The sequence below is a fragment of the Narcine bancroftii genome, chromosome 5 (genome assembly GCF_036971445.1).
Source record: "Narcine bancroftii isolate sNarBan1 chromosome 5, sNarBan1.hap1, whole genome shotgun sequence".
In the NCBI taxonomy this organism is placed as follows: domain Eukaryota; kingdom Metazoa; phylum Chordata; class Chondrichthyes; order Torpediniformes; family Narcinidae; genus Narcine; species Narcine bancroftii.
In genome coordinates, this window is record NC_091473.1 from 183,867,986 (window position 1) to 183,895,623 (window position 27,638).

Below are 27,638 nucleotides of genomic sequence, written 5' to 3' on the forward strand. Positions count from 1 at the left end.
AGCTTCACTCTGTGTCTGACCCCGGTAGTGTGTGATGGAACAGTGCGGAGGGAGCTTCACCCTGTGTCCGACCCCGGTAGTGTGTGATAGGACAGTGCAGAGGGAGCTTCGTTCTGTGTCTGACCCCGGGTGTGTGTGATGGGACGGGGCAGAGGGAGCTTCACTCTGTGTCTGACCCCGGGAGTGTGTGATGGGACAGTGCAGAGGGAGCTTCGCTCTGTGTCTGACTTTTTTTTAAACAATATTTTTATTCAACAAAGACAAACAGTACAGTTATGACTACATTTCCAGTCCAACTATGCACATCACACAACGTCAAATTAAAATATTATCGTCTGCGTCCATGATACCATTGAGTACTTGGGGGAGCCAAAGTTCCCGGAAACCTTCCAAGTTGCCCGAAAGCAGCGAGGGCTCCTTCTCCAAGGACACTCGGGTGCGGCAGGTACCCTCAGAAGAGGGGCAGTTAGCCTTAACTGCCCGTTGCCTGGACCCATGGATGGCCATTGTTGCCCAAGGCCAGAACCCAGACCGACGAGGACATCCCTCAGCCAACCTCCCCCCTCCCCCCCAATACTGGGTGCCCCAATATTAGCATGGGGCTGAAATGCAGCTAGAAACTTAGGAGCATATACATGAAACACAATCACCCCAGTCACAAAAAGAACAGATGAGTCCCATGTAAAGGGGGAGGAACCCTCCTTACTGCCTAGGGGTAGGACAGACCGCCATGTTATATTCGGCCAGCAGATAAAGGTGGGAAGTGGACGGTGTGCAGGAACAGTTGGTATATATCCTGCCTCCCCGACACATTGCCTTGAGACGATTCATGGGGTGAAGGTTAACTTGGAGCCTGGGCCCGCCAAAGGTTACGGCTGCTGGGGGACTTGGGTCTATCGGGAGACTGGGCGGACGTAGATACAACAGTACAGATCCAAGGTGGGATAGAGAAGGTTCTGTGGGGATTGAAAAGAGTTGAAAGGGTCCTCCGACCAGTGCTTGTTGAAACCCCAAAGATGAGGCTGATGCTCGCTGGCCTTTGAAATACCGCTGATTTACCTTTGTTAACCAACCGCTTAAGTTAACAAAGGAGCAGGAAGGTGGGGGGGGGGGGGGGTCGCTGATGCTAACGAGGAAGTGAGGCAAGAAGCTGGTGTTTTGCGGTGCAGGAGGTCCACCCTGGCAGGCAGCCAGCCAGTTACTCGATCCATGTCGCTGGAGAAGCAGGGTTAAACTTCCAGAGTAGCAAAGTCCTTCAGAACACTCCCACAACACCACCACAAATCCTCCTTCAGTCTCCGAGACCTTTACAACAGGAGCGAGTCTTTATCTTCCACATTCCTTCCCAATGATGCAGACCATGGCTTCGCTCTGTGTCTGACCCCCAGGAGTGCTGATGAGACAGTGGGGAGGGAGCTTCACTCAGTGTCTGACCCCGGGAGTGTGTGATGGGGTGGTGTGGAGGGACCTTCACTTGGTGTCTGACCCCGGGATGGAGGGATGTAGGGAATCAGAGGGGGTACAAAGAAAAGAGAGGGGTGTTGGGGACTGGAGGGGGTTACAGAGACAGGGAGGGGTGTAGGGGACCAGAGGGAATTAGAGACAAGGAGGGGTGTAGGGGACCAGAGGGGGTTACAGAGATAGGGAGGGGTGTAGGGGACCCGAGAGAGGGTTACAGACACAGGGAAGGGTGTAGGGGACCAGAGGTGTTTACAGAGACGGGGTGAGGGGATGGGGATCGGAGAGACTGGGCAGAAGGGGGGTGTCGGGGTAAACAGTGAACAAGGGTTGCTGTGTTGGGAATCCCACGGACAGTCTGGTAGAATTTCTGGAGAGGGTAAACACAGGCCTTGATCAAAAGAGAGTTAGAATTAAATCTCCAGCAATAAGCTACACTGATTCCTTGCAGACAGAGAAACAAGCAGCGATTGCCAAGTGCCTTGGGACAGTGTTGGTCTAACGTCATGGAATCCCTTTTATTTCAGAATAAATATTAACTTTGGAATAATTGTTGGAAAAAACATTTGGGTAAAAACAAAGATTACGAATTTGCAGTGCACCAAGAGTGTGGTATGAGCCACAATGGGAGGGCGGAGGGAGGGACTGATTAAGAGGCAGGGGAAAGGGAGAGGGTGGCAGGGTGGGGAGAGGGAGTATTGGAGGGGGAAGGGGTGTCAGAGAGGGAGGAGGGGTTGATGCAGGGGGGAGGGGGTGATGCATGGAGGAAGGAGGTGTCAGAAAGGGGTGTTACAGAGCAGGGGGAAGGGGGTAATACCGGAAGGGGGTGGGGAGAGGGTAATGGAAGATGGGAGGGAGCAACAGAGGAGGGGAGGGAGAGTGTGTTCAATGGGCTCCCTGGGGTGGTGACGGTGCAGGGGGTGGGTCAGCAGGGGACTACGAGAGCAATCGACTATATTCGGGAAGCACCGAGGATTTCTTCACACTGTCCCAAATCCGAGCAGCATAGTGTAACCTGCAGAGATAGGGGGGGGTGGGGGGTCATTCTCTCTGTGAGTAGGGGTTCCTCGAGAGATCCCAAGGGAACGCTCCCTCCTTGCTGCCCTTCCTCTCCTTCCTCTCTGCATTCCCTCCCTCTCGTCACCTCCTCCCACCCTCCCTGGCCACCTGCTCTTCGCGCCCCCCTCCCCTACTCAAATCCTTCCTCCTCACTGCCCCCATAAGCATCCCCCCACCTTTCCTCCTCCTGATTCCACCCTCTTTTTTCCTCCTCACCAACCCTCCCTTCCCTCTTCCCATCCCACCACTCCCTCCTTGCCTACCCCCCCACCCCGCACGTCACCCTTTCTCTTCATCATCCTCCTTGACGCCTCCATTCACCCCATCCTTATACTCCCCACCAACCCCACTCGACTCCCCCAGCGGACTCCTGCCTACCAGTTCTTTTCAGTCAGGATGGTGTGGGAGAGCTGGGGCCTGGCCATAGACAACATCTGGCTGCGGAGCCGGCCAATCAGGGTCTGGAAGCTCGGGTGGCCCCTGTATCCGGGCAGCAGGGGGAACAGGGAGATCCCACCAGCCCCTGCGGGAGAAGCAACGGTCAGCGGGCGACAGGGAACAGCCCACTGGGAACAAGCCTTGTGCAGGTCAATCCCACTCCCCTGTTTCTCCTGAGAGGGGTGGGGGGTCCAATGGCTCTTCCCTGCCCCCTCCGACTACATGCAAGGGTCACTCCCTCCTACACCACCCAACCTCTGGGATTCGGAGTCGGCCACGGTGAAGGAGTGGTGATAGACATCCCGAATGGGAGTGGGGGGGAGGGCAGAAGAAGTTGGTGGCAGATGTGGAATGCATAGACTAACTCCATCCAGGGGAGTGGGGAAGACCCTTCACACTCCTGATCAATTATTTGTAGATGGGGAGAAACGTGGTGGATATAAAGTGCATGGACGAACTCCATACAGGGGAGTGTTCCCCCACACTCCTGGCCCGCGCCTTGTAGATGGGGTAAATGCGGTGGATGTACAGTACATGGACTAATTCCTCCCAAGGGTGTGGGGAATGTTGCCTCACACTCCTGATCCATACCTTGTAGATGTCATGCAATTCCGGTTTCCATACATATTGGAGTGAGTGATGGATCTTTATAGAGGGAGCTTCAATCTATGACTGGAGGGAATGAGACTTTGTGTCTGCTCTGAGAGTGTGTGATGGGACAGTGCGGAGGGAGCTTCACTCTGTGTCTGACCCCGGGAATGTGTGATGGGACAGTGTGGAGGGAGTTTCATCCTGTGTCTGACCCCGGGAGTGTGTGATGGGTCGGCGCGGAGGGAGTTTCACTCAGTGTCTGACTCCGCGAGTGTGTGATGGGACGGTGCGGAGGGAACGACACTCTGTGCCTGACTCCAGGAGTGTGTGATGGGATGGTGCGGAGGGAGCTTCACTCTGGGTCCGACCCCAGGAGTGTGTGATGGGACGGCGTGGAGGGAGCTTCATTCTGGGTCCGATCCCGGATCTTACCTGCCCTTGATAGGTTTTCTTCAGCCTCACTCTCCATCGCAGGAAGTAGGAACAAGTTGACCTCTGACTCCAGGAAGTCACCACTCAACCCAGGAAAGATGTTACAGTCCAACATGGAAAGGGTCCCTAGTTCAGCAAGACAAGAAATTAGAAGCAACCACCAGTAATGTCAGAATGACAAGATTATACCATTTAAAGCAAACGATGCCCATCCACTAACCTTTCCTTGTTGTAACCTGACCACTCAGAGAAGAAAGCAGGGGAATTGGAGTGGTTGGAAGGGCAAAGGACTGATCAGGGACCATCAACAAGGAACTGTCTGAGGGAAATGATGTTCCAGAATTGAAAAGTATTGACAGACTGATGTGGAAAGGTGGTTTCCCCATGGGGGGAAGAGTCAAGGACAAAAGGGGCACAACTTCAGGATTGAAGGGCATCCGCTTAGAACAGAGGTGCAGAGGAAACTCGTCAGCCAGAGGGCAGTGAATCTGTGGAATTTGTTACCACTAATAATGATTTGGAAATGGAGAAAGCAGGAACAACAGCTACAGATTTTTTAATGAGACCTTCAATGTCCTGCTTTACGTTCAACTGTGCTCTACTCTACACCCATGACTTTGCGACTCGGTACGACATCTACAAATTTGCTGACGATACCACGGTTGTATAAAGGGGATGTGTCAGCCTACAGGAGGGAGATTGAAAACTTGGCTGAATGGTGCACCAACAACAACCTCGCACTCAATGTCACCAGAACTGCTTGTTGAGTTCAAGTCAGAGGTGCATGATCCAGAGGATCCAGAGATCATTAGGGGGGAATCAGAGGTGGAGAGGGGGAGCAAATTTAAGTCACCATCTCGGAGGATCTTTCCTGGACCCAACAGCGTCGTGAAGACAGCACGTCAGCACCTCGACTTCCTCAGGGGTTCGCGGAGGTTGGGTACGACAACGGAAACTCCGGCAAATTTCTACAGAGGCGCGGTGGAATGTGCGCCAACCAGCTGCGTCACAGTCTGGTACGGGGTCACCAACACCCTTGAGCGTAAAGCCCTGCAAAAGGGAGTGGACGCAGTCCAGGGCATCACGGACAAAACCCTCAAGAACATCTATGGGGAGCACTGCCGTCGGGGAGAGCAGCAGTGATCGTCAAGGATCCACCCCGCCTGGCGCACGCTCTGATTCTCACTGCTGCCGTAGGGGAGAGGTGGAGGTACCACAAGGCTCGACCCCACCAGGTCCAGGAACAGCTGCCCAGGAACAGTGCGATCACACCGGAAAGTGGCTTATGTTTCTGCTTTGGCAAAAGCTGCTTTTACTTACCGCAGTTTTATTAGTAAAAAGATTTTTCCTGTTGTCCTGGTTTCAGGTTTTGTCCAAGCTTTTTTATCCCCCTGCTACATATTTCAATAAAATTACAGTAACAACTCCGATTATCCAAAATCCTCGTTTATCTGAAATTTCTTTAAAATTTTGGGATATTGGCAAAAAATCCTTGGAACTGAACTGACCTCACAAGTTGGGGAAATATTTTTCGCTCGTCCCAAAATGAGAACGACGATTGTCCTCATTTCAGCTCAGACCCCCCCCCCCCCCATTTCCTCTGTTGACTTCCCCTCCGCCTCTCCCTCTCAGCTGCAGGCGGGCGGATGACATCCCTCGTCCCATCTGGGGAGAGCGGCCTGCCGAGCGGGGGTGCGGGGCCCCTTCCCTGGCACATCCAAGGGGCCCGCTTCCCCAGAGTCCGCAACTCCTCGTGGCCGATGACCTTGCGGGTGCGGGAATTTAAAATAGAACCACCGCCGGCTCCTTTAACGGGCCTGCATGGAGCTGACAGGCTGTTTGACGGTGCGCGCATGGGGAGGGGCGCTGCGTCTCCACTCCGCACTCTCCGTGGGTTCGCACGAGCGGCACAGCTGCCGTTGCAGCTACTTGGGGGTGTACAGACTACTGCCAGTACAGTGATTTTTCCCCTCCTGACTTCCACTCACCCTGACTCAGTGGGCACTCCCTCCACAACCTCCTCCCTTTCTGTAGTTGTGATACTCTCCCTGAGTAATGCTTCCCCCCCCTCATTTTACCTGCCATCCTATCCCTTCTAAAACACCTAATCCCCGGTGCCTTGTGTCAGCCAAGTCTCTGTAATGGCCATAGCATCATAATTCCATGTCCTGATCCCTGCTCTGAGTTCATTTCCTTTATTCCTAATACTTAATGCATTGAAATACTCATTTCAAGCCCTCCAACTGACTACATTTCTGCTTCCTTTCCTTCTTCAAAAGCCCACACCATCATCCTTTCCACCTTCTGATCTGTTCTCTCCCCTCACATTCTCGTTTCCCACCCCCCCACCCCCTGCCAAACTCTCCCCAACACCTCTCGCGAACCTGCACACCAGGATGGTGGCTGCTCTCCGGTGCAGCCTGTCCTTTTTGTTCAGGTCAGACCTTCCCCAGAAGAGATCCCAATGGTCACGCTGTGAGGCATGGGAGCAGAAGCGGGTTATTAAGCTCGTCAAGGCTGCCCCGGCATTTCAGCATGAGCTGGCCATTTCCACACTGAGCCGCCCGGCCATCTCCCCATCACCCTTGAGGCCCTGGCTAATCAAGAACCTGTCAATCTCTGCCTTAAATACACCCAATGACCCAGCCTGCGGCAACAAATTCCACAGATTCACCATCCTCCGGCTGAAGAAATTCCTCCGCGTCTCTGTTCTAATCGGATGCCCTTCAATCCTGAAGTTGTGCCCTCTTGTCCTGGACTCTCCCACCGTGGGGAAACAGCCATTCTACATCGACTTATCCCCGGCTTTCAACATTTGAAATGTTTAAATGAGATCCCCCTCATTCTCCTAAATGCGGGCCAAAAGCCGTCAAACGTTCCTCATATGATGACCCTTTCATTCCCGGAATTGTCCTTGCGAACCTCCTTTGAACTCTCACCAATGTCAGCCGGCCCTTTCTCAAACCAAAACTCCTCTCCAAATGAGGTCTCATCAGGGCCTTATAAAGCCTGAACATCATATCCCCGCTCTTATATTCGATTCCTCTTGAAAAGAACACCAGCGTTGCATTCCCTTCTTCACCCCCGACTCAACCAGCAACCTCCAGGCCATCCTGAATAAGGACCCCCCCAGGTCCCCTTTGCATCTGGGGATTTTCAATTTTCTCCCCTTTTTGGAAACTGGTTTATTTCTTCTACCAAAGTGAGCGGCTATTCGCTTTCCGCCACTGCATTTCATTTCCCGCCTCTCTGCCCGGTCTCCTCATCTGTCTTCAGCTCTTTGTGCAGCCTCCCGGTTTCCTCCACACAACCCCGCTTCCTCCACCTGCCATTGTGTCATCCGTAAACCTGGCAAACTACCAAGTCAGCGTAAAGAGAAGTGGCCCCCACACTGAGAGGAAGGAAATGAAATGCAGTGGTGGAAAGCGCACTTGGGAGGAAGAAATAAACCGGTTTCCAAAAAGGGGAGAAAATTGAAAATCCCCAGATGCAAAGGGGACCTGGGGTGGGGGGGGGATCCTCGTTCAGGATGGCCTGGAGGTTGCAGGTTGAGTCGGGGGTGAAGAAGGCCAAATGCAACGCTGGTGTTCCTTTCAAGAGGAATCGAATGTAAGATCGGGGATATGATGTTTTGTTTTTTTTTTAATTATTTATTTTTCACACCATAAATCACATTAACCATGATACACACTTTTTCCTTTTCACACATATACAGTGCCATTTTCTCCCCCCCCCCCCACCTCCACCCCCCCCCCCCCCGTCCATTTAAAGTACAAAATCTAGGATACATTAAACCAGTCAAACAATGTTGTCATTCAATAAAAAAACACAAGAAATTCCACTGAGTCCATTCTTTTCATTTCCTTCTCCTTCCGTTAATTTAGGTAGTGATTGTCCCCGGTAGGTTTTTGCTATTATGTTTCATGTAAGGCTCCCATAATGTGTTCAAATATTTCAATATTATTTCTTAAACTATATGTTATTTTTTCTAATGGAATACATTTATTCATTTCTATATACCATTGTTGTATTTTCAAATTATCTTCCAATTTCCAGGTTGACATAATACATTTTTTTGCTACGGCTAGAGCTATCTTAACAAATCTTTTTTGTGCATCCTCCAAATCAATTCCAAATTCTTTGTTTTTTATGTTACTTAGGAGGAAGATCTCTGGATTCTTTGGTATATTGTTTTCTGTTATTTTATTTAATATTTGGTTTAGATCTTCCCAAAATTTTTCTACTTTCTCACATGTCCAGATTGCATGAATTGTTGTTCCCATTTCTTTTTTTACAACGAAAACATCTATCAGATACTGTTGGGTCCCATTTATTTAACTTTTGAGGTGTAATGTATAGCCTGTGTATCCAGTTATATTGTATCATACGTAACCTCGTATTTATTGTATTTCTCATCGTTCCAGAACATAACTTCTCCCATGTTTCCTTCTTTATCTTTATATTTAAATCTTGTTCCCATTTTTGTTTAGTTTTACCATTTGTTTCCTCATTCTCCTTTTCTTGCAGTTTAATATACATATTTGTTATAAATCCTTTGATTATCATTGTATCTGTAATCACATATTCAAAGTTACTTCCCTCTGGTAAACTCAGACTGCTTCCTAATTTATCCTTCAAGTAGGATCTCTATTGGTAATATGCCAGCGCTGTATCTTGAGTTATATTGTATTTATCTTTCATTTGTTCAAAGGATAATAATCTATTTCCTGAAAAACAATTTTCTATTCTTTTAATCCCTTTTTTCTCCCATTCTCTAAAGGAAAGGTTATCAATTGTAAAAAGGAGTAACTTGTTTTGCGTCAATATTAGTTTTGGTAATTGATAATTTGTTTTATTTCTTTCTACATGAATCTTCTTCCAAATATTGAGTAGATGATGTAATACTGGAGAACTTCTATGTTGTACCAATTTTTCATCCAATTTATATAATATGTGCTCAGGTATCTTTTCCCCTATTTTATCTAATTCTAATCTGGTCCAGTCTGGCTTTTCCCTTGTTTGATAAAAATCTGATAGATATCTTAATTGTGCGGCTCTATAATAATTTTTAAAGTTTGGCAGTTGTAAGCCTCCTTGTTTATACCATTCTGTTAATTTATCTAGTGCTATCCTTGGTTTCCCCCTTTCCATAAAAATTTCCTTATTATTTTCTTTATCTCCTTGAAGAATTTCTCTGTCAGTTGTATTGGCAATGCCTGAAATATGTATAATATCCTTGGAAAAATGTTCATTTTAATACAGTTTATCCTTCCTATTAGTGTTAGTGGTAAATCTTTCCAATGCTCTAAATTGTCCTGTAATTTTTTCATTAGTGGATAATAATTGAGTTTATATAGTTGGCCGAGATTTTTGTTTATTTGTACACCTAGGTATCTTATTGCTTGCATTTGCCATCTAAATGGTGATTCCTTCTTAAATTTTGAGAAATCCGCATTATTCATAGGCATAGCTTCACTTTTATTTACGTTGATCTTGTACCCCAACACTTCTCCATATTCTTTCAATTTCTTATATAATTCTTTTATTGATAGTTCTGGTTCTGTTAAGTATACTATAACATCATCCGCAAATAAACTGATTTTATATTCCTTGTCTTTTATTTTTATCCCTTTTATATTATTTTCTGTTCTTATCAATTCTGCTAGTGGTTCTATAGCTAACGCGAACAATAAGGGTGATAGTGGGCATCCCTGCCGTGTTGACCTGCTTAAGTTAAATTGCTTTGATATATATCCATTTACTGTCACTTTCGCCAATGGTCCCTTATATAATGCTTTAATCCAATTAATATTCTTCTCCGGTAAACTGAATTTTTGCGGTACTTTGAACAAATAATTCCATTCTACTCTGTCAAAGGCCTTTTCTGCGTCTAAAGCAACTGCTACTGTTGTCGCTTTATTCCCTTCTACTGCATGAATTAAGTTAATAAATTTACAAATATTGTCTGTTGTGCGTCTTTTTTTGATAAATCCAGTTTGGTCTAGATTTACCATTTTCGGTACATACTCTGCTAATCTGTTTGCTAATAGTTTAGCTATTATCTTATAATCTGTGTTAAGTAAAGATATTGGTCTATATGACGCTGGTGTGAGTGGATCTTTCCCTTGCTCTAATATTACTGTAATTATTGCTGTTTTACATGAATCTGGTAAGCTTTGTGTTTTATCAATCTGGTTGATTACTTCTAGTAGGGGCGGAATTAATAAATCTTTAAATGTTTTATAGAATTCTATTGGGAATCCATCCTCTCCTGGTGTCTTATTATTTGGTAATTTTTTTATTATCTCTTGTATTTCTACTATTCCAAATGGCTCTGTTAATTTATTTTGTTCCTCTATTTGTAGTTTTGGTTGTTCAATTTTAGTTAGAAATTCATCTATTTTCCCTTCTTTCCCTTCGTTTTCAGTTCGGTATAATTGTTCATAGAATTCTCTAAAGTTTTCCTTAATTTCTTTTGGATTATATGTAATTTGTTTGTCTTTTTTCCTCGATGCCAATACCATTTTCTTAGCTTGTTCTGTCTTAAGCTGCCATGCTAGAATATTGTGCGTTTTTTCACCTAGTTCATAATATTTCTGTTTTGTCTTCATTATATTCTTCTCCACCTTATATGTTTGTAGTGTTTCATGTTTTATTTTTTTATCCGCCAATTCTCTTCTTTTGGTTGTATCTTCCTTCATTGCTAATTCTTTTTCTATATTTACTATTTCCCTTTCCAACTGCTCTGTTTCCTGATTATAGTCCTTTTTCATCTTGGTTACATAACTTATTATTTGCCCTCTAATGAGTGCTTTCATTGCATCCCATAGTATAAACTTATCTTTCACTGATTTCGTATTTATTTCAAAATACATTTTAATTTCTCTTTCAATAAATTCTCTAAAATCCTGCCTTTTAAGTAACATGGGGTTTAATCCCCAACAATGAAGACGCTGTTTACATCCGGTACCGCACGGATGGCAGTCTCTTCAATCTGAGGCGCCTGCAAGCTCACACCAAGACACAAGAGAAACTTGTCCGTGAACTACTCTTTGCAGATGATGCCGCTTTAGTTGCCCATTCAGAGCCAGCTCTTCAGCGCTTGACGTCCTGCTTTGCGGAAACTGCCAAAATGTTTGGCCTGGAAGTCAGCCTGAAGAAAACTGAGGTCCTCCATCAGCCAGCTCCCCACCATGACTACCAGCCCCCCCACATCTCCATCGGGCACACAAAACTCAAAACGGTCAACCAGTTTACCTATCTCGGCTGCACCATTTCATCAGATGCAAGGATCGACAATGAGATAGACAACAGACTCGCCAAGGCAAATAGCGCCTTTGGAAGACTACACAAAAGAGTCTGGAAAAACAACCAACTGAAAAACCTCACAAAGATAAGCGTATACAGAGCCGTTGTCATACCCACACTCCTGTTCGGCTCCGAATCATGGGTCCTCTACCGGCACCACCTACGGCTCCTAGAACGCTTCCACCAGCGTTGTCTCCGCTCCATCCTCAACATCCATTGGAGCGCTCACACCCCTAACGTCGAGGTACTCGAGATGGCAGAGGTCGACAGCATCGAGTCCACGCTGCTGAAGATCCAGCTGCGCTGGATGGGTCACGTCTCCAGAATGGAGGACCATCGCCTTCCCAAGATCGTATTATATGGCGAGCTCTCCACTGGCCACCGTGACAGAGGTGCACCAAAGAAAAGGTACAAGGACTGCCTAAAGAAATCTCTTGGTGCCTGCCACATTGACCACCGCCAGTGGGCTGATAACGCCTCAAACCGTGCATCTTGGCGCCTCACAGTTTGGCGGGCAGCAGCCTCCTTTGAAGAAGACCGCAGAGCCCACCTCACTGACAAAAGGCAAAGGAGGAAAAACCCAACACCCAACCCCAACCAACCAATTTTCCCTTGCAACCGCTGCAATCGTGTCTGCCTGTCCCGCATCGGACTGGTCAGCCACAAACGAGCCAGCAGCTGACGTGGACTTTTTACCCCCTCCATAAATCTTCGTCCGCGAAGCCAAGCCAAAGAAAGAAAGAATACATTCTTGGAGCGATGTCCACTAACTTTATTGTCAATATTAAGGGTGAATGGTCCGATAGTATTCTAGCTTTATATTCTGTTTTTCTTACTCTATCTTGCATACGAGCTGATAACAAAAATAGGTCTATTCTTGAGTATGTTTTATGTCTAGCCGAGTAATATTAATATTCCTTTTCCTTTGGGTGTTGTTTCCTCCATATATCCAAAAGTTGCATTTCTTCCATTGATTTAATTATAAATTTGGTTACTTTGTTCTTTCTGTTAATTTTTTTCCCAGTTTTGTCCATATTTGAATCCAAATTCAGGTTGAAATCCCCTCCTATTGATACGTTCCCTTGCGTATCTGCTATCTTCAAAAAGATATCTTGCATAAACTTTTGATCTTCTTCGTTAGGTGAATATACATTGAGTAGATTCCAAAACTCCGAATATATCTGACATTTTATCATTACATATCTCCCTGCTGGATCTATTATTTCCTCTTCTATTTTAAATGGCACATTTTTACTAATTAATATAGCTACTCCTCTTGCTTTTGAATTATACGATGCTGCTGTTACGTGTCCTACCCAATCTCTCTTTAATTTCTTGTGCTCCAATTCAGTTAAATGTTTCTTGCACAAATGCTATATCAATTTTTTCTTTTTTCAGTAAATTTAGCAGTTTCTTCCTTTTAATTTAGTTATGTATTCCATTAATATTTAAAGTCATATAGTTCAATGTAGCCATTTTATACTTTGTTTATTTTCTCTTTCCGTTTCTCCATCATTACCTTTCCTTCTTATCCATTTCTGTTTTCTTGTTTTGAACACTTTATAAGACAACATTCCTAAAACATCAAACCTTTTCCTTATTCTCCTATTTAAAACTTCTTTAGCCCCAATCTCCCCTTCCCCTCCTGAGTTGTCCTTTATCCCTTGTCGGACAACCACATCTCCCCTCTCCATTTGGATTTGCGAATTCACTCGCAAGCGTCAGCTGATTTTGCAGTGACAGTAACTCCTCCCCACCCAGCCCCCCCAGAAAAGATTTCACTTTTCATATGTAACAAAGGTCACTCTTTTAATTCCCTCCTTATTCCCTCTATTCCATTTCCTTCCCTTATTAATTCTTGTCTATACTCTATATATTTTCCTCTAAATACGGATACATTCATGTCTTCTTCTTTCTTTGGCTTGGCTTCGCGGACGAAGATTTATGGAGGGGGTAAATGTCCACGTCAGCTGCAGGCTCGTTGGTGGCTGACAAGTCCGATGCGGGATAGGCAGACACGGTTGCAGCGGAAAATTGGTTGGTTGGGGTTGGGTGTTGGGTTTTTCCTCCTTTGCCTTTTGCCAGTGAGGTGGGCTCTGCGGTCTTCTTCAAAGGAGGTTGCTGCCCGCCAAACTGTGAGGTGCCAAGATGCACGGTTGGAGGCGATATCAGCCCACTGGCGGTGGTCAATGTGGCAGGCACCAAGAGATTTCTTTAGGCAGTCCTTGTACCTTTTCTTTGGTGCACCTCTGTCACGGTGGCCAGTGGAGAGCTCGTCATATAACACGATCTTAGGAAGGCGATGGTCCTCCATTCTGGAGACGTGACCCACCCAGCGCAGCTGGATCTTCAGCAGCGTGGACTCGATGCTGTCGACCTCTGCCATCTCGAGTACTTCGACGTTAGGGATGAAAGCGCTCCAATGAATGTTGAGGATGGAGTGGAGACAACGCTGGTGGAAGCGTTCTAGGAGCCGTAGGTGATGCCGGTAGAGGACCCATGATTCGGAGCCAAACAGGAGTGTGGGTATGACAACGGCTCTGTATACGCTTTTCTTTGTGAGGTTTTTCAGTTGGTTGTTTTTCCAGACTCTTTTGTGTAGTCTTCCAAAGGCGCTATTTGCCTTGGCGAGTCTGTTGTCTATCTCGTTGTCGATCCTTGCATCTGATGAAATGGTGCAGCCGAGATAGGTAAACTGGTTGACCGTTTTGAGTTTTGTGTGCCCGATGGAGATGTGGGGGGGCTGGTAGTCATGGTGGGGAGCTGGCTGATGGAGGACCTCAGTTTTCTTCAGGCTGACTTCCAGGCCAAACATTTTGGTAGTTTCCGCAAAACAGGACGTCAAGCGCTGAAGAGCTGGCTCTGGATGGGCAACTAAAGCGGCATCGTCTGCAAAGAGTAGTTCACGGACAAGTTTCTCTTGTGTCTTGGTGTGAGCTTGCAGGCGCCTCAGATTGAAGAGATTGCCATCCGTGCGGTACCGGATGTAAACAGCGTCTTCATTGTTGAGGTCTTTCATGGCTTGGTTCAGCATCATGCTGAAGATTGAAAAGAGGGTTGGTGTGAGAACACAGCCTTGCTTCACGCCATTGTTAATGGAGAAGGGTTCAGAGAGCTCATTGCTGTATCTGACCCGACCTTGTTGGTTTTCGTGCAGTTGGATCATCATGTTGAGGAACTTTGGGGGGCATCCGATGCGCTCTAGTATTTGCCAAAGCCCTTTCCTGCTCACGGTGTCAAAGGCTTTTGTGAGGTCAACAAAGGTGATGTAGAGTCCTTTGTTTTGTTCTCTGCACTTTTCTTGGAGCTGTCTGAGGGCAAAGACCATGTCAGTAGTTCCTCTGTTTGCACGAAAACCGCACTGTGATTCTGGGAGAATATTCTCGGCGACACTAGGTATTATTCTATTTAGGAGAATCCTAGCGAAGATTTTGCCTGCAATGGAGAGCAGCGTGATTCCCCTGTAGTTTGAGCAGTCTGATTTCTCCACACTATATATATATACACATATACCTCTTTACCCACATACATATAGATCGTGGTCATTTTTACTCTTAATACATGTCTTCATCTCTCTGCTTGTTTTGTAGTTGTTCTGCAAATTTCCTTGCTTCCTCTGGATCCGAGAATAGTTTTTTTCAATAAGATCGTTTTCGCTGTATTGAACTCCTTCCTCTTCTTCAGGAGTTCAAAACTTATGTGTCTTTTTAGTTCGCAGTCTTTTGTACTCTTGTTACACGTCTTCATCTCTCAGTCTATTTTGTAATTGTTCTGCAAATTTTCGTGCTTCCTCTGGATCCGTGAATAGTCTGTTTTGCTGTCCTGGAATAAATATTTTCAATACCGCTGGATGCTTTAGTATAAATTTATACCCTTTCTTCCATAAAATCGCCTTTGCTGTAATGAACTCCTTTCTCTTCTTCAGGAGTTCAAAACTTATATCTGGATAAATAAAGATTTTTCGCCCTTTGTACTCCAGTGGCTTGTTGTTCTCTCTTACTTTCTCCATTGTTTTCTCCAGTACCTTTTTTCTTGTAGTATATCTTAGGAATTTTACTAAAATAGATCTTGGCTTTTGTTGTGGTTGTGGTTTAAAGGCCAATGCTCTATGTGCCCTTTCTATTTCCATTTCTTGCTGTAGTTCTGGACATCCTAAGATCCTGGGGATCCAATCCTTTATAAACTCTCTCATATTCTTGCCTTCTTCATCTTCCTTAAGGCCCACTATCTTTATGTTATTTCTTCTGTTATAATTTTCCATTATATCTATCTTCTGAGCTAACAGTTCTTGTGACTCTTTAACTTTTATATTAGATTCCTCTAATTTCTTTTTTAAGTCCTCTACCTCCATTTCTACTGCTGCTTCTCGTTCTTGCACCTTGTCCATTCTTTTTCCCATTTCTGATAAGGTCATATCTATTTTATTCACTTTCCCTTCTGTACTGTTTATTCTTCTTCTTAAATCACTAAATTCTTGTGCTTGCCACTCTTTAAATGACTCCATGTATTCTTTAATAAGAGAAAGTATATCCTTTATCTTGCCTTTCCCTTCTTCTTCCATTTCACTGTACTCTTCCTCTTCCTCTTCTTCTTCCTCTGGGTTGGCCATCTGTTGTTTCTTTGTTGTCCTTTTCTTCTCTTCTTTCTTGTTTTCGTTGTCTTCTATGTTCTCCTCTTGCTGCAGGTGTTCTGCAGCTGTCATTGCCGGCTGTGGAGATCGACTCCCCAGCTGGTCACCCCTCCCGTCGGTATGTTTTTTTGCATGCGCGGTTGCGCACTTTTACTCGGCTCAGCGAGCCATTTTTGTAGTCCACTTTCTACCGACCTGAGGGAGCGGGTTTCTCTCTCCACCGCAGGCCTCTTCAAACAGGTAAGGCCTTCTCCTTCTTTTTCCGTTGTCTTCTCTTCCTCTCTTCTTACCGTTGGTTTCGATTTTTCTTTTTTTCGTCGCCATCTTCTTTCCACCTTTATACTCACTTTACTTTAATTTTTATTTTTGTGCCTTTGTATTTTCCTTTATTTTTTCCAACTTTTCTGGAGAGGGCTGGAGTTCACCGTCCGGCCACTATTCCATCATGTGACTCCTCTGGGGATATGATGTTGAGGCTTTATAAGGCCCTGGTGGTGAGACTTCATGAGCGACTGGCAGCCATCTCTGTATTCCACCTCACTGCTTCCTGCCCACCAGCTAGTGCTCCACCCACACACTTATGTTTCCTGTTAAACTTCAGGCTATTGTTAAGTGGGCCTCATGTGCGGCACCTTGTCAAATATCTTCTGAAAATCCAAATAACAGCATCCACTGTGTCTCTATTTTTCCAGCCGGCTTGTCACTTCCTCAAGGAATTCTAATTGGTTTGTGAGGCAAGTTTTCCCCACAAGGAAACCCTGCTGGCTTTGCCTATCCTGTCATGTGTATCCAAGAACTCTGGAGCCTCAGACCGGTCTAGGAATTCCTTTCAACTGCCTCGCTCCCTTCTTGAATGCTCTACAAATGCCAACTCCTCGGCCACGCACTCCTCTGGCACAACAGCCATTTCCACGCCTCCCTGGCATGTGGCGACAGGCAGCCATCCCGAGATGACCAACCCCCCGTCCACCCCCACCTCAGCTTCCTTCCAAACTAAACCTCCTCCCTCTTTAGGACCTTGTCCCTACTCCTATCTCTGCCAGGAGGGAGGTGAGCTGAATGTGAGCCAATGGAACTAGCTCAGATAGACAACTGGGTCAGCACAGACGAGATGGGTCAAAGGGCCTGAGTCTGTGCTCTGCCACGCTCTTGCGGGCATGTTGTATTTCAGTTACATGCCTTTGAACTTGTGCAACGAAAACTGAGTCATGGAATCACACAGCGTATAAACAGGCTCTTTGGCCTAACTTGATCACCTGCCTGCGTTTGGCTCATGTCCCTCTCAACTTTGTCCAACAGTCCCACCCACACTGGTCCCATCTGCCCATGTCCCTCCAAACTCGTCCTATCCATGGATCCATCCAACAGTCCCACCCACACTGGTCCCACCTGCCCATGTCCCTCCAAACCCATCCTATCCAGGGATCCATGCAACAGTCCCACCCTCACTGGTCCCCACCTGCCCATGTCCCTATAAACCTGTCCTATCCAGGGATTTGTCCAGCAGTCCCACCCACTCTGGTCCTACCTGCCCATGTCCCTCTAAACCCATCCCATCCATCGATCTATTCAACAACCCAACCCACACTGATCCCACCTGCCCATGTCCCTCTAAACCTCTCCTATCAACTGAGCCATCCAATTTTTTTCTTAAACTTTGCATAGTCAACCCCATCCTCCGGCAACCCATTCCCGACACCTACCACCCTCTGCGTAAAAGCGTTACCCCTCTCAGGTTCCCATTAAATCTCTCCCCTACCCTATTACCCCCTCACCTTATACTTCTGCCCCCTGGTTGCCAGTTCCCCTATTCTGGGCAAAAGACCCTCTGAGGTTTATAAAATCAAGAATGGGTGAACACAATGAGATTACCCCTCATCAGAGAATCATAGATCACTAGAGAATAGAAACAGGCCCTTCGACCCTTCCAGTCTGTGCCAAACTATTATTCTGCCTGGTCCCACTGACCTGCACCCAGTCCATATCCCTCCATACCCTGTGCACCTGTCCAAATTCTTGAATGTCAAGGAATAAAGCCCCATCCTCTTCAATCTCCCCCCCCCCGAGTCCCGCGCAGAAAGAGGCCGTTTGGCCCATCGAATCCGCCCCGCAACCTGATCCATTCTCCCACTCAGCCCCACTACCGGCCTTCTCCCCATAACCAAATGATAACCCTGCAAAAGCAAGAACCTGTCAATCTCTGCCTTAGAGACACCCAAAGACCTGGCCTGTGGCAATGAATTCCGCAGGTTCACCGCCCCCCCGCTGAAAGAGTCCTGGCCATATTCTCGAAAATATCTGCAGCTTGTTATGTACCTTGGAGGGAAGATAAACATCCGATGTCGTTACAGGGACATGCTTGTGTGCACTGCAATCTTTACACATTTTGGAATCTGATGGAATCATCACAGAGACCGAATGGGTCGCACTCCAATGCACACGTTTCATGTGTGGGCACATCATGCCCCTGGGAACTATAGAATGCCGAGAGTTTGAAAGCTTGTGGTGAGAATGGAGAGTTACTCTGTGTCCACATAATTTCACATGTATTTAACAGAAGTTCTGTGGGCAATTTCAACACCACAGTGTTCAAATATACCAAGAGGAACGCAACAGGAAGTGAAAGGGAGACCAACGTTTCGAGCATGGGGTCAGGGGTTTGTCCAACAAACTGCGCTGGGCCCCCAGCGCTAGCAGGTTTTCGACCTTACCAGGACGACCAGGGGACTCGAAGTGGGGAGGCACAGACCCCTCGTCTTCCTGGGAAGATGAAGTTTGGGATAACCCCTTCTCTGTTCTGCAGCCACTCTGACAGGCACATCTTCTCCGGATGCGCCCTCTAGAATGAGAGGGGAGCATGGCCGCAAACGGGGGGTGGGGGGGGGGGTGGCAGGGATTGCGGCGGGATTCTGGGAACAGAGTTCAGATCGTGGCACGGAATTCCCCATCCCCCTCTCCGCCCTACCTCTCCATACATCCATTAATTCCATCCACACCCACTGAAAACTCTCTCCCCCTCCATCTACATCTCCCACTGAACCTCCATCGACACTATCTACTCCCTCCTGACTCTGACCCTCCTTCCCTCCCCTGTCCGTTCCTCCTTCCTTCCCTCACCTGCCCCTTCCTCCCTCCTCCTCCCCTGCCCCTTCCTCCCTCCTCCTCCCCTGCCCCTTTCTCCCTCCTCTCCTCCTCCCTTGTCCCTTCCACCTTCCTCTCCTCCTCCCCCTTCCCCCTCTTTCCCTGCCCCTTCCTCCTCTTCCCTTCCTCCTCCCCCTGCCCCTTCCTTCCTCCTCCTCTCTTCCCCTGCCCCTTCCTCCCTCCTCTTTGGAGAAGGAGAGGAGGGAGGAAGAGGAGGACTGAAGACGTTCCCCCTAATATTTCCCCCCAAAACCTGCCCTTTCACCCTTAACCTTTGTCCTCTTGTATCTCACCTGACCTCAGAGGATAAAGCAGCAAGGGGAACTGACAGGGTGGATGTGTAATAACAGTACCTTTGTATTTGAGATGTGAGTAACACATCAATTTGTCGATCACTGTGTGCATGTTCTTCAGTTGCCTTGGGGAAAAGTCCTCACGACGGGCTTTATTCTGCACAAACACTGGAAGGAAGGAGATAAACTGAGACTATTGTGTGAACATCTCAATGGTCTTCCTGATTGGGGGGGGGGGGGGGGGGGGGAACTGACCTCCAAGCTAAGCCAGCGGCCGTAAGGACATCACTAGGCCTTGCAATTGCCCAGCTCAGTGGGAGGGCGGGGGGGGGTGGTGTTCAGCAGGAGAGGGGTGAGGGAGTAAACCTCGGGGACGGAAATCTGGGGCATGGGAGGGCAACCCTCCCTGCGCACCATCCTATCACACACTCCTGGGGTCAGACAGAATTAAGCTCCCTCTGCACCATCCCATCACACAGTCCCGGGGTCAGACACAGAGTGAAGGTCCCTCCGCACCGTCCCATCACACACTCCTGTGGTTGAACACGGAGAGAAAGATCGCCAGTGACCTCACCAATGTTTGGGTAATATTCCGTGCCCTCCTCTGAGCCGTGGACCCCACTCAGTTCGTGACTGGGGGAGGGTGTCGAGGGTTTCAACATCTCTGCAGTCTGGAGAAACCTGCAGGGGGGAAAAAACCATCAAGTAATCCAGATCCCTTCCTGTTGGGAGCCACGAATCTGCAGGCCAGCACTTCCCTCGTGTCCGGGCCCAGCTCACTCCCTCCATCAGGGCCGCAGAGCGGGACAGGCCCACCGTCCTGGGAATATGGGAGAGTGGCATGGGGCAGGGGGCAGGGGAAACTCTCCAGGAAACCAAATGGAAAAGAAAATGGTTGAAATGCTGCAATGGAAGGGTTGCCACTGGTGTGCACCCAGGGAGAGCGAGGAGTGGAAACACAGCGCTGCTCCGCAGGGTCCTAGTGTCCAGTGTTGATGCCGAAGGCTCTGTACGGGCTTTAAACAGTCTGAAGAGGAGCTGAGGGTGGCTGTTTTTTTAAAAAAAAAATACCGTGCAGCCACAAGTGTTTGTGCCCAAGATGGCAAAGCCTATTCCGGGCAGTGGGCCATGAAGGGTTGCAGACGCCGGGGAAGCAGCGAACTGGTGCTGGGCACCAGAAATGGGGAGAGCACCATCTCCATTGAGAAGGAGAAACAGAGGAGGTGACCATGGGTGGACCAGCAAGGATCTCAGTGGAAGAAGGACCCACACGAGTTGCGGGCGGCTGTGGCCAGACGGCACCCAGACCTTCCCTAGACCCCCAAATGCCTCCCCTGGACACCCAGATGTACCCCATAGACACACAAGATGTTCCTCATGGACCCCCAGACACTCTCCTGGACCACGGGCACCCTGTGACCCCCCCGGATTCGCAGATGCTCACCTGGTCTCCCAGACACTCCCCCAAAACAGCCAGTTGCTTCCCCAAACAGCTAAACACTCCTCCTGGACCCGCAGATGGCCCATGACCCCCAGACACTCCCTGCCACTGACCTATACAGGTTGAGGTCGGTGAACCAGTCCTGGACGACGATCACTGTGTGGCAAACCGTGAAGAGGAAGGCAGTCACCTGGAGGGACTGTGGGAAGAAGGATTGTTAGACCGGGTTTGGGGGGGGGGGGGGGGGCGGCGTTGGTAGATATTAGACCAAGGGGTTGATGAGGGGGAGCTGAGAAGCATAGAGAAAGATGGAGGGAGGGAGAGGGGGGAGAGAGAGGGGGGGAGGGTGGAGAGAGGGAGAGGGGTGTGAGAGAGGAGGGCGGGAGAGAGGAGGTGGGAGCTGCATCCCTACCTGCATCTCCACGTAAGTGTGCGGGAGGTTGTACTCCGGGGGCAGCTTGCGATCATTGTTGATGAGATGGTCCAGCATGGCTGGGCTGAGGATGGGCTGGTGGGGAGAGGTGGGAGGGAGATGAAAGGAGTGGGAAATGGGTGTGGGGATAGGCCAGGGGAGAGACAGGGAGAGGTGGAGGGCGGTGGGGGAAGAGAACCTGAGTTAGACAGTCTCCCTATCTCCCAACACCAACGCTCCACTCTGTGGACCAGCCTGATAAGGACGGGGAGGGGGGGGGTGGGGGGTGGGTGTGAACATTTCCCTCCCACTTCCCCTTCTCTTCTCTCCCTTAAATCCCCCCCCCTCTCCACTGCTTGCCCCCACCTTGGGGACACTCCGCACACCTGGGTGTCGAGGAAGATGATCCGTTCCTGAGTGACGAACAGGTCAATCCCGGTGGTGTTGCTTCCCGCACGTTCTTTCATCTCCTGGGTCTGGCAGCGAAAGGCATATGCCCTGCAAAGGGGGGTGGGCTCGGTCATTGGCGAGGAGGGAGTGGAAAGTGAGGAGGAGGGAGTGGGAAGCAAGGAGGAGGGAGGGAGAGGGTGCGGTGAGGATGGAGAGGGGCGGTTCGTAGGGAGGGAGGGAAGGGGTTTGAAGGGAGAGAGGGGGAGATTCAGAGGGAGGAGGAAGTTCGGAGGAGAAAGAGAGGGTGGTTCGGATGGAGAAGGGGGAGGTTTGGAGAGAGAGGGGGGAAGTTCAGAGGGAGAGGGGGAGGTTTGGAGAGGGGGAAGTTCGGAGGGAGAGGGGGATGTTCGGAGGGGGAGAGAGAGAGATTCGGAGGGAGAGAGGGGAAGGTTCGGAGGGAGAGAGGGGAAGGTTCGGAGGGAGAGAGGGGAAGGTTCGGAGGGAGAGAGGGGAAGGTTCGGAGGGAGAGAGGGGAAGGTTCGGAGGGAGAGAGGGGAAGGTTCGGAGGGAGAGAGGGGAAGGTTCGGAGGGAGAGAGGGGAAGGTTCGGAGGGAGAGAGGGGAAGGTTCGGAGGGAGAGAGGGGAAGGTTCGGAGGGAGAGAGGGGAAGGTTCGGAGGGAGAGAGGGGAAGGTTCGGAGGGAGAGAGGGAAGGTTCGGAGGGAGAGAGGGAAGGTTCGGAGGGAGAGAGGGAAGGTTCGGAGGGAGAGAGGGGAAGGTTCGGAGGGAGAGAGGGGAAGGTTCGGAGGGAGAGAGGGGAAGGTTCGGAGGGAGAGAGGGGAAGGTTCGGAGGGAGAGAGGGGAAGGTTCGGAGGGAGAGAGGGGAAGGTTCGGAGGGAGAGAGGGGAAGGTTCGGAGGGAGAGAGGGGAAGGTTCGGAGGGAGAGAGGGGAAGGTTCGGAGGGAGAGAGGGGAAGGTTCGGAGGGAGAGAGGGGAAGGTTCGGAGGGAGAGAGGGGAAGGATCGGAGGGAGAGAGGGGAAGGTTGGGAGGGAGAGAGGGGAAGGATCGGAGGGAGAGAGGGGAAGGATCGGAGGGAGAGAGGGGAAGGTTCGGAGGGAGAGAGGGGAAGGTTCGGAGGGAGAGGATCAGAGGGAGTGGTTCGGAGGGAGAGAGGGGAAGGTTCAGAAGGAGAGAGATGGGAAGATTCGGAGGGAGAGAAGGGGAAAGTTTGGAGGGAGAAGGAAGTGCGATGGGTGGGATCTCCGGGTGAGGGGCTCAACTACACCCCACTTCACCTCTGGTCCTCCTCGGGGGTGTTAGCTGAGAGCAAAGACATTATGGTAGACTTTCCCGTTCCCTGAAGCCCAACGATTCCAATCACCAAGACGTCCGTCTGATCCAGCAGGTACTGAAACACAGAGACCCTGTGAAGTAGGCCTTTCAGCCCATTTAACCTCGCTCAGCATGCACACTCCCCACCCCAGGACTTTACCCGCCCTTCAAAACTGGAGACGTGGACTCATCCCTCGCTGGAAAGGAATGCAGCTGTGATAGGCAGGTGGAGTTTTGGCGGACAGGGATAGCACAGCTGGGGACGGGCTGAATGGCCACAACCATGTTCCCCTAAAATCCTCCTGCAGATCCGGTGCTATATTGAGGAAGAGAGTGATCCTGATCAATGGGACCTGTTGCTGGAGGATGGAGCTCTCAGATGGTTCCAATGTCAGGGATGCCTTTGAGGAGTTTATTCCATTCAGAATGAGCGGGATGATCTTTCATCAGGTGAGGTAGGTTCTCTACCCGCTCCCCCAGCCTTTAGCCCTCCCCTAAATCCCTCTGTAACCTCCTCCGGTCCCCTACACCCCTCCCTGTCTCTATAACCTCCCTCTGGTCCCCTACATCCCTCCCTGTCTCTGTAACCCCCTCCGGTCCCCTACACGCCTCCCTGTCTCTGTACCCCCCTCCGGTCCCCCACACCCCTCCCTGTCTCTGTACCTCACTCCGGTCCCCCATGCCCCTCCCTGTCTCTGTACCCCCCCTCCGGTCCCCCACGCCCCTTCCTCTGGCCCCTCGGCAGGGTGTGGGTGGTACTGATGAGCACACACCTCCATTGCACTGTCACACCAGTTCATCTGGTCGTCCACCAGTTTGATGCTGTGCTTCATCCTTTCCGGGGGGTGCAGTTTCGCTTGTCCGATTACGGCTGTGGGGCAGGACAAGGAGCTTTAGTACTGCCTCCCCTCCCTGGTAGAACAGCGGCGCGAGCCCCGGCCTTTCGAACTGCGGCACCCTGGGACCCAGGTGGGATGACCGGATCATGGGTCCCTAACCTACGTTAAACCACCCATCAACCCTTTCAAATCAGCGGAGGAGGACGCCCAGGTTAAGTTTTACCAGGCTCCCTGACCCACCCCCCTGATGTAGGTCTGGGACCCGGGTGGATTTTGACCAGCCCTGTCCCTGGGTCTTCGATCGAGTAAATTGCCTGGTTACAATTTGAAAAGGGCCTAAGTGTCTCCCCTAAACCTTCCTCCCTTTACTTTGTACAGAGCACAAGATGAAGGAACTGAAGCAGGCCATTTGGCCTATCGAGTCTGCTCTGCGACTCTACACTATGTTCAACCATGCACACACCGAGTCCCAATTTTCGGCCTTTTTCCCCATATCCCTTGATACACTGACTAATTAGATACCTATCACTCTCCTGTTTAAGTTCTCCCAGTAATCCAGCCTCCGCGCTGTGTGTGGCAGAGAGCTCCACAGATCCACGACCCTCTGACTAAAGAAGTTCTTCCTCCTCTCTGTTTTGAAGGGATAACTAATTTTAAGACTGTGCACCCCCCCCCCCCCCACATCCCCACCAAGGGAAACATAATTCGGCGTGAATTTGGAAACACAGTGTACAGGCGGGGCATCTCGTTTTGAACACTGAGGAAGGCTGAAGCCATCGTCAGCATTTCTCTTGCCTGCTACAGGTCCACCATAATCCCATGTTCCTTCTGCTTCTCCTTCGTCGCGCTTCAAATTATGTCACATCAGTGGGCGGGAGTACAGCTACACTGGACAGGAGACGGAGTGTGCTCCACCCCACTGCAGCCATCCCTTTCAGGTAGGCAGCACAGTCCTTTCAGGGCTGCCACCTGAACGACAGCTCCAAAGCTCTGCATCCGCTTCTGCAGGAGCATTCTTGGCAGAGAATGCACCTGAAAATGGCTTAAGATGGGGGCCAAAAACTGCGCAGAGTTCTCTAAATGAGGACTCACCAGTGCCCCATAGATCTTATCAACACCTCTCGACTCTTAAACACTATTCCTCTTGAAATGAATGCCAACATAGCGTTGGCTTTCTTCACTACCAACCCCACCCAGTCATTATCTTTTAGGTTTCCCTGCACGAGGATCCCCTGGTCCCTTTGCACTCCCGAGGATTGAATTTTCTCTCCATCCAGATAGTATTCTGCTTGTTTGTTTCCACTGCCAAAATGTGGAACCGAACATTTCTCAAAGTTGTGTCTCATCTGCCATATTTTTGCCCAGTCGCCTAATCTCTCAATATCCTTCTGCAACTTTACAATTTCTTCAACACTTGCTGCTCCACCACCTACCTTGGTGTCATCCGCAAATTTGTCCACAAAAACTGTTCATTTCACAATCCAAATCATTAATATAAATTGTAAACAGCGGCGGCCCCAAAACCGCCCCTGCGAAAAGCCGCTTGTTCCAGGCAGCCGTCCAGAATGGGCTCCCTTAATTTCAACCCTTTGCTCCTGCTGATCAGCCAATTTTCTACCCAGTCTAATTTCGTCCCTGTAATTCCAGCCTCACATGCGTCACCTTGTCGAAAGCCTTTCGAAAATCCAAATATACAACATCCACGGCCTCCCCTTTGTCGCTCCTACCTGAGATAGGATGGTCAGGCAAGATCTACCCTTTAAAAATCCATGCTGACTTGCATCTGTCATGTATCTCCAGGTATTTCATAACCTCATCCTTGAGGATCAACTCTAATACCTTCCTGACCACCGACATCAGACTAATCGGCCTACAGTTCCCTTTTTGTCTGTCTCCCAGTGGAATCACATTCGCCACCTTCCAATCCCCTGGAATCACACCAGTGTCTATTGGTTTCTGGAAGATCGCCGCCAGTGGGTCCACAATCTCCAAAGCCACCTCTTTCAGAACCCACGGGTGCACCTCGTCCGGTCCGATCTTTAATCCATTCAATTTTCCGAGCTCAATTTCTCTAGTAATCTTAATGGTATCCAACTCTACTCCTGCGTGCTTTTTAGTACTTGCAATCCTGCTGCATTCCTCTGACTGGCTTGCTTTTCCCAGTCAACCTGAGCCAGTTCCTTCCTCTCACCACCGTAATTTCCTATACTCACCTGAAAAACTGACACATCCAGTAACGCTTTTTCTTTTCCTTTACAAATTTCAAATCGAATCCGACCACTGCTGCTTCCCTGACCTTTAGCTCCCTAATGGCCTCAGGTTCCTCGCATGTGGCCCGATCTGGATCTGCCAATCCCCTGCCGGGCTTCTCCGCAATCCGCCTCTTTGGTTTTCGACACACTCTCTCTCCTGGGACTCAGGAATTTCCTGTCCTTTCCAATCCCCTGCCATGTTCAAATCCCCCTTAATTATTTTGATATGACGACCCCCCCCCCCCCCCCCCCCCCCGTGACATGCCCTTTTGTAGTTCCACTTCCCGGCTGCTGTTTTGGGGGGGGGGGCCTGTATATAACTGCTAATATGGTCTTTTTATCCTTGACATTTCAACCCATAATGATTCTACCACTTTAGACCCTACGTCCCTTCCCTCTATTGTTTTAACGTCATTACTTACCATTGGAGCCACCCCTCCACCTCTACCCACCTATCTTTCGTATAGACTGTGATTCCTCGGATATCGAGCTCCCAACCGCACGCCTCATTGAGCCATGGTTCAGTATTGGCCACAATGTCCTATCTTCTCAGTGGAATTGGTGCGGCCAGGTTTTAGATGCTACATGCATTTAAGGACGGAACCCCGAGACCTGATACTGATATTGTTCATGCTGCCTTCCTGGCTGCTCACCTGCCTTACCTTTACATCACTTCTGACTAACTCTCTACTATTTACGGCTTTCCCCATCACTGTTCCCCGTCTCCAATTCAGGCCACATCCTGGCAAATCTCTGCATCCCCTCCAAAGCTTTCTCGTAGTGGGGCAATCAGAACCGAACACAATTATCCCAACTGTGGTCTAAGCAGAGATCCGTGGGGCTGCAACGTCACCTCACGGCTCTTGAACTCAATCACCACACCACCACCCCCCTCAATTAATGAAGCCCAGCGGCCTGCAGGCCTTCTTAACTACCCGATCAGCCTGAGTGCTGACCTTGAGGGATGTATGGATCCGGTCCCGCCTCCTGTTCCCCCACACTGTGAAGTATCTGACCATTAACCTTTCTGGTTTGACCTTCCAAAATGTATCGCCTTTGAACTCCACCTGCCACTTTTTTGCCCAACTTTGCATCCTGTCTGGATCCACACAACACCTCCTACCTTCGTGTTCGCTTCACCCAGATTTATTTAATATCCAGGGAAGGTGTCCAGCTTCAGATTCCCAGAGAGCGGGCGGACCGCCGGAAATCCCGGGAATGTGCCCACCATCGTTGGGTGCAACTTCAGGACGGATGGGCGTCAATTTCAAACAGAGGCGGGGAGAAATTTCTTCAGCCAGAGGGTCGGGGGAGGGGTCTGTGGAATGTTGGCTATGGGCGGCTGTGGGAGGGAGGTTACTGGGTGTATTTAAGGCAGCGATTGACAGGTATTTGATTAGTCAGGGGTTACCCCCAGATCAGATCATTAGAATGGTGGAAGAGACTGGATGAGCCAATGGGCCTACTTCTGCTCCGATAATCTTGTGAACTGTAGAGTGGATCGCCAGAGTTCCAGGATTCTGAGAAAGCCTTGGGAGTCCTGGACTGACAAAATTTTTGGCAAGATATCCACCTTGAGAGACACGCAAAGCCGACCAGAACAGTTGGAGGGTGTTGGGAGAT

The 27,638-nt window shown here is 49.3% G+C and overlaps 1 protein-coding gene across 2 annotated transcripts in view; it reads right to left on the reverse strand.

Moving 5' to 3' along the window:
• Window positions 1–228: 228 nt before the first annotated feature.
• Window positions 229–27,638, reverse strand: part of smg9 (SMG9 nonsense mediated mRNA decay factor) — a 30,831-nt gene continuing 3,421 nt past the window's right edge. For both annotated transcript variants that reach the window (XM_069940105.1, XM_069940104.1), the window contains exons 4-13: window positions 23,698–23,795; window positions 22,888–23,000; window positions 21,590–21,701; window positions 21,204–21,299; window positions 20,905–20,990; window positions 19,925–20,031; window positions 19,411–19,518; window positions 3,979–4,104; window positions 2,896–3,040; window positions 229–2,473 (exon numbers count right to left, since the gene is read on the reverse strand). In XM_069940105.1, coding sequence (XP_069796206.1) covers window positions 2,395–2,473; window positions 2,896–3,040; window positions 3,979–4,104; window positions 19,411–19,518; window positions 19,925–20,031; window positions 20,905–20,990; window positions 21,204–21,299; window positions 21,590–21,701; window positions 22,888–23,000; window positions 23,698–23,795 — 1,070 coding nt within the window. In that variant the 3' untranslated portion in view covers window positions 229–2,394. The remainder of the gene's footprint in view (window positions 2,474–2,895; window positions 3,041–3,978; window positions 4,105–19,410; window positions 19,519–19,924; window positions 20,032–20,904; window positions 20,991–21,203; window positions 21,300–21,589; window positions 21,702–22,887; window positions 23,001–23,697; window positions 23,796–27,638) is intronic.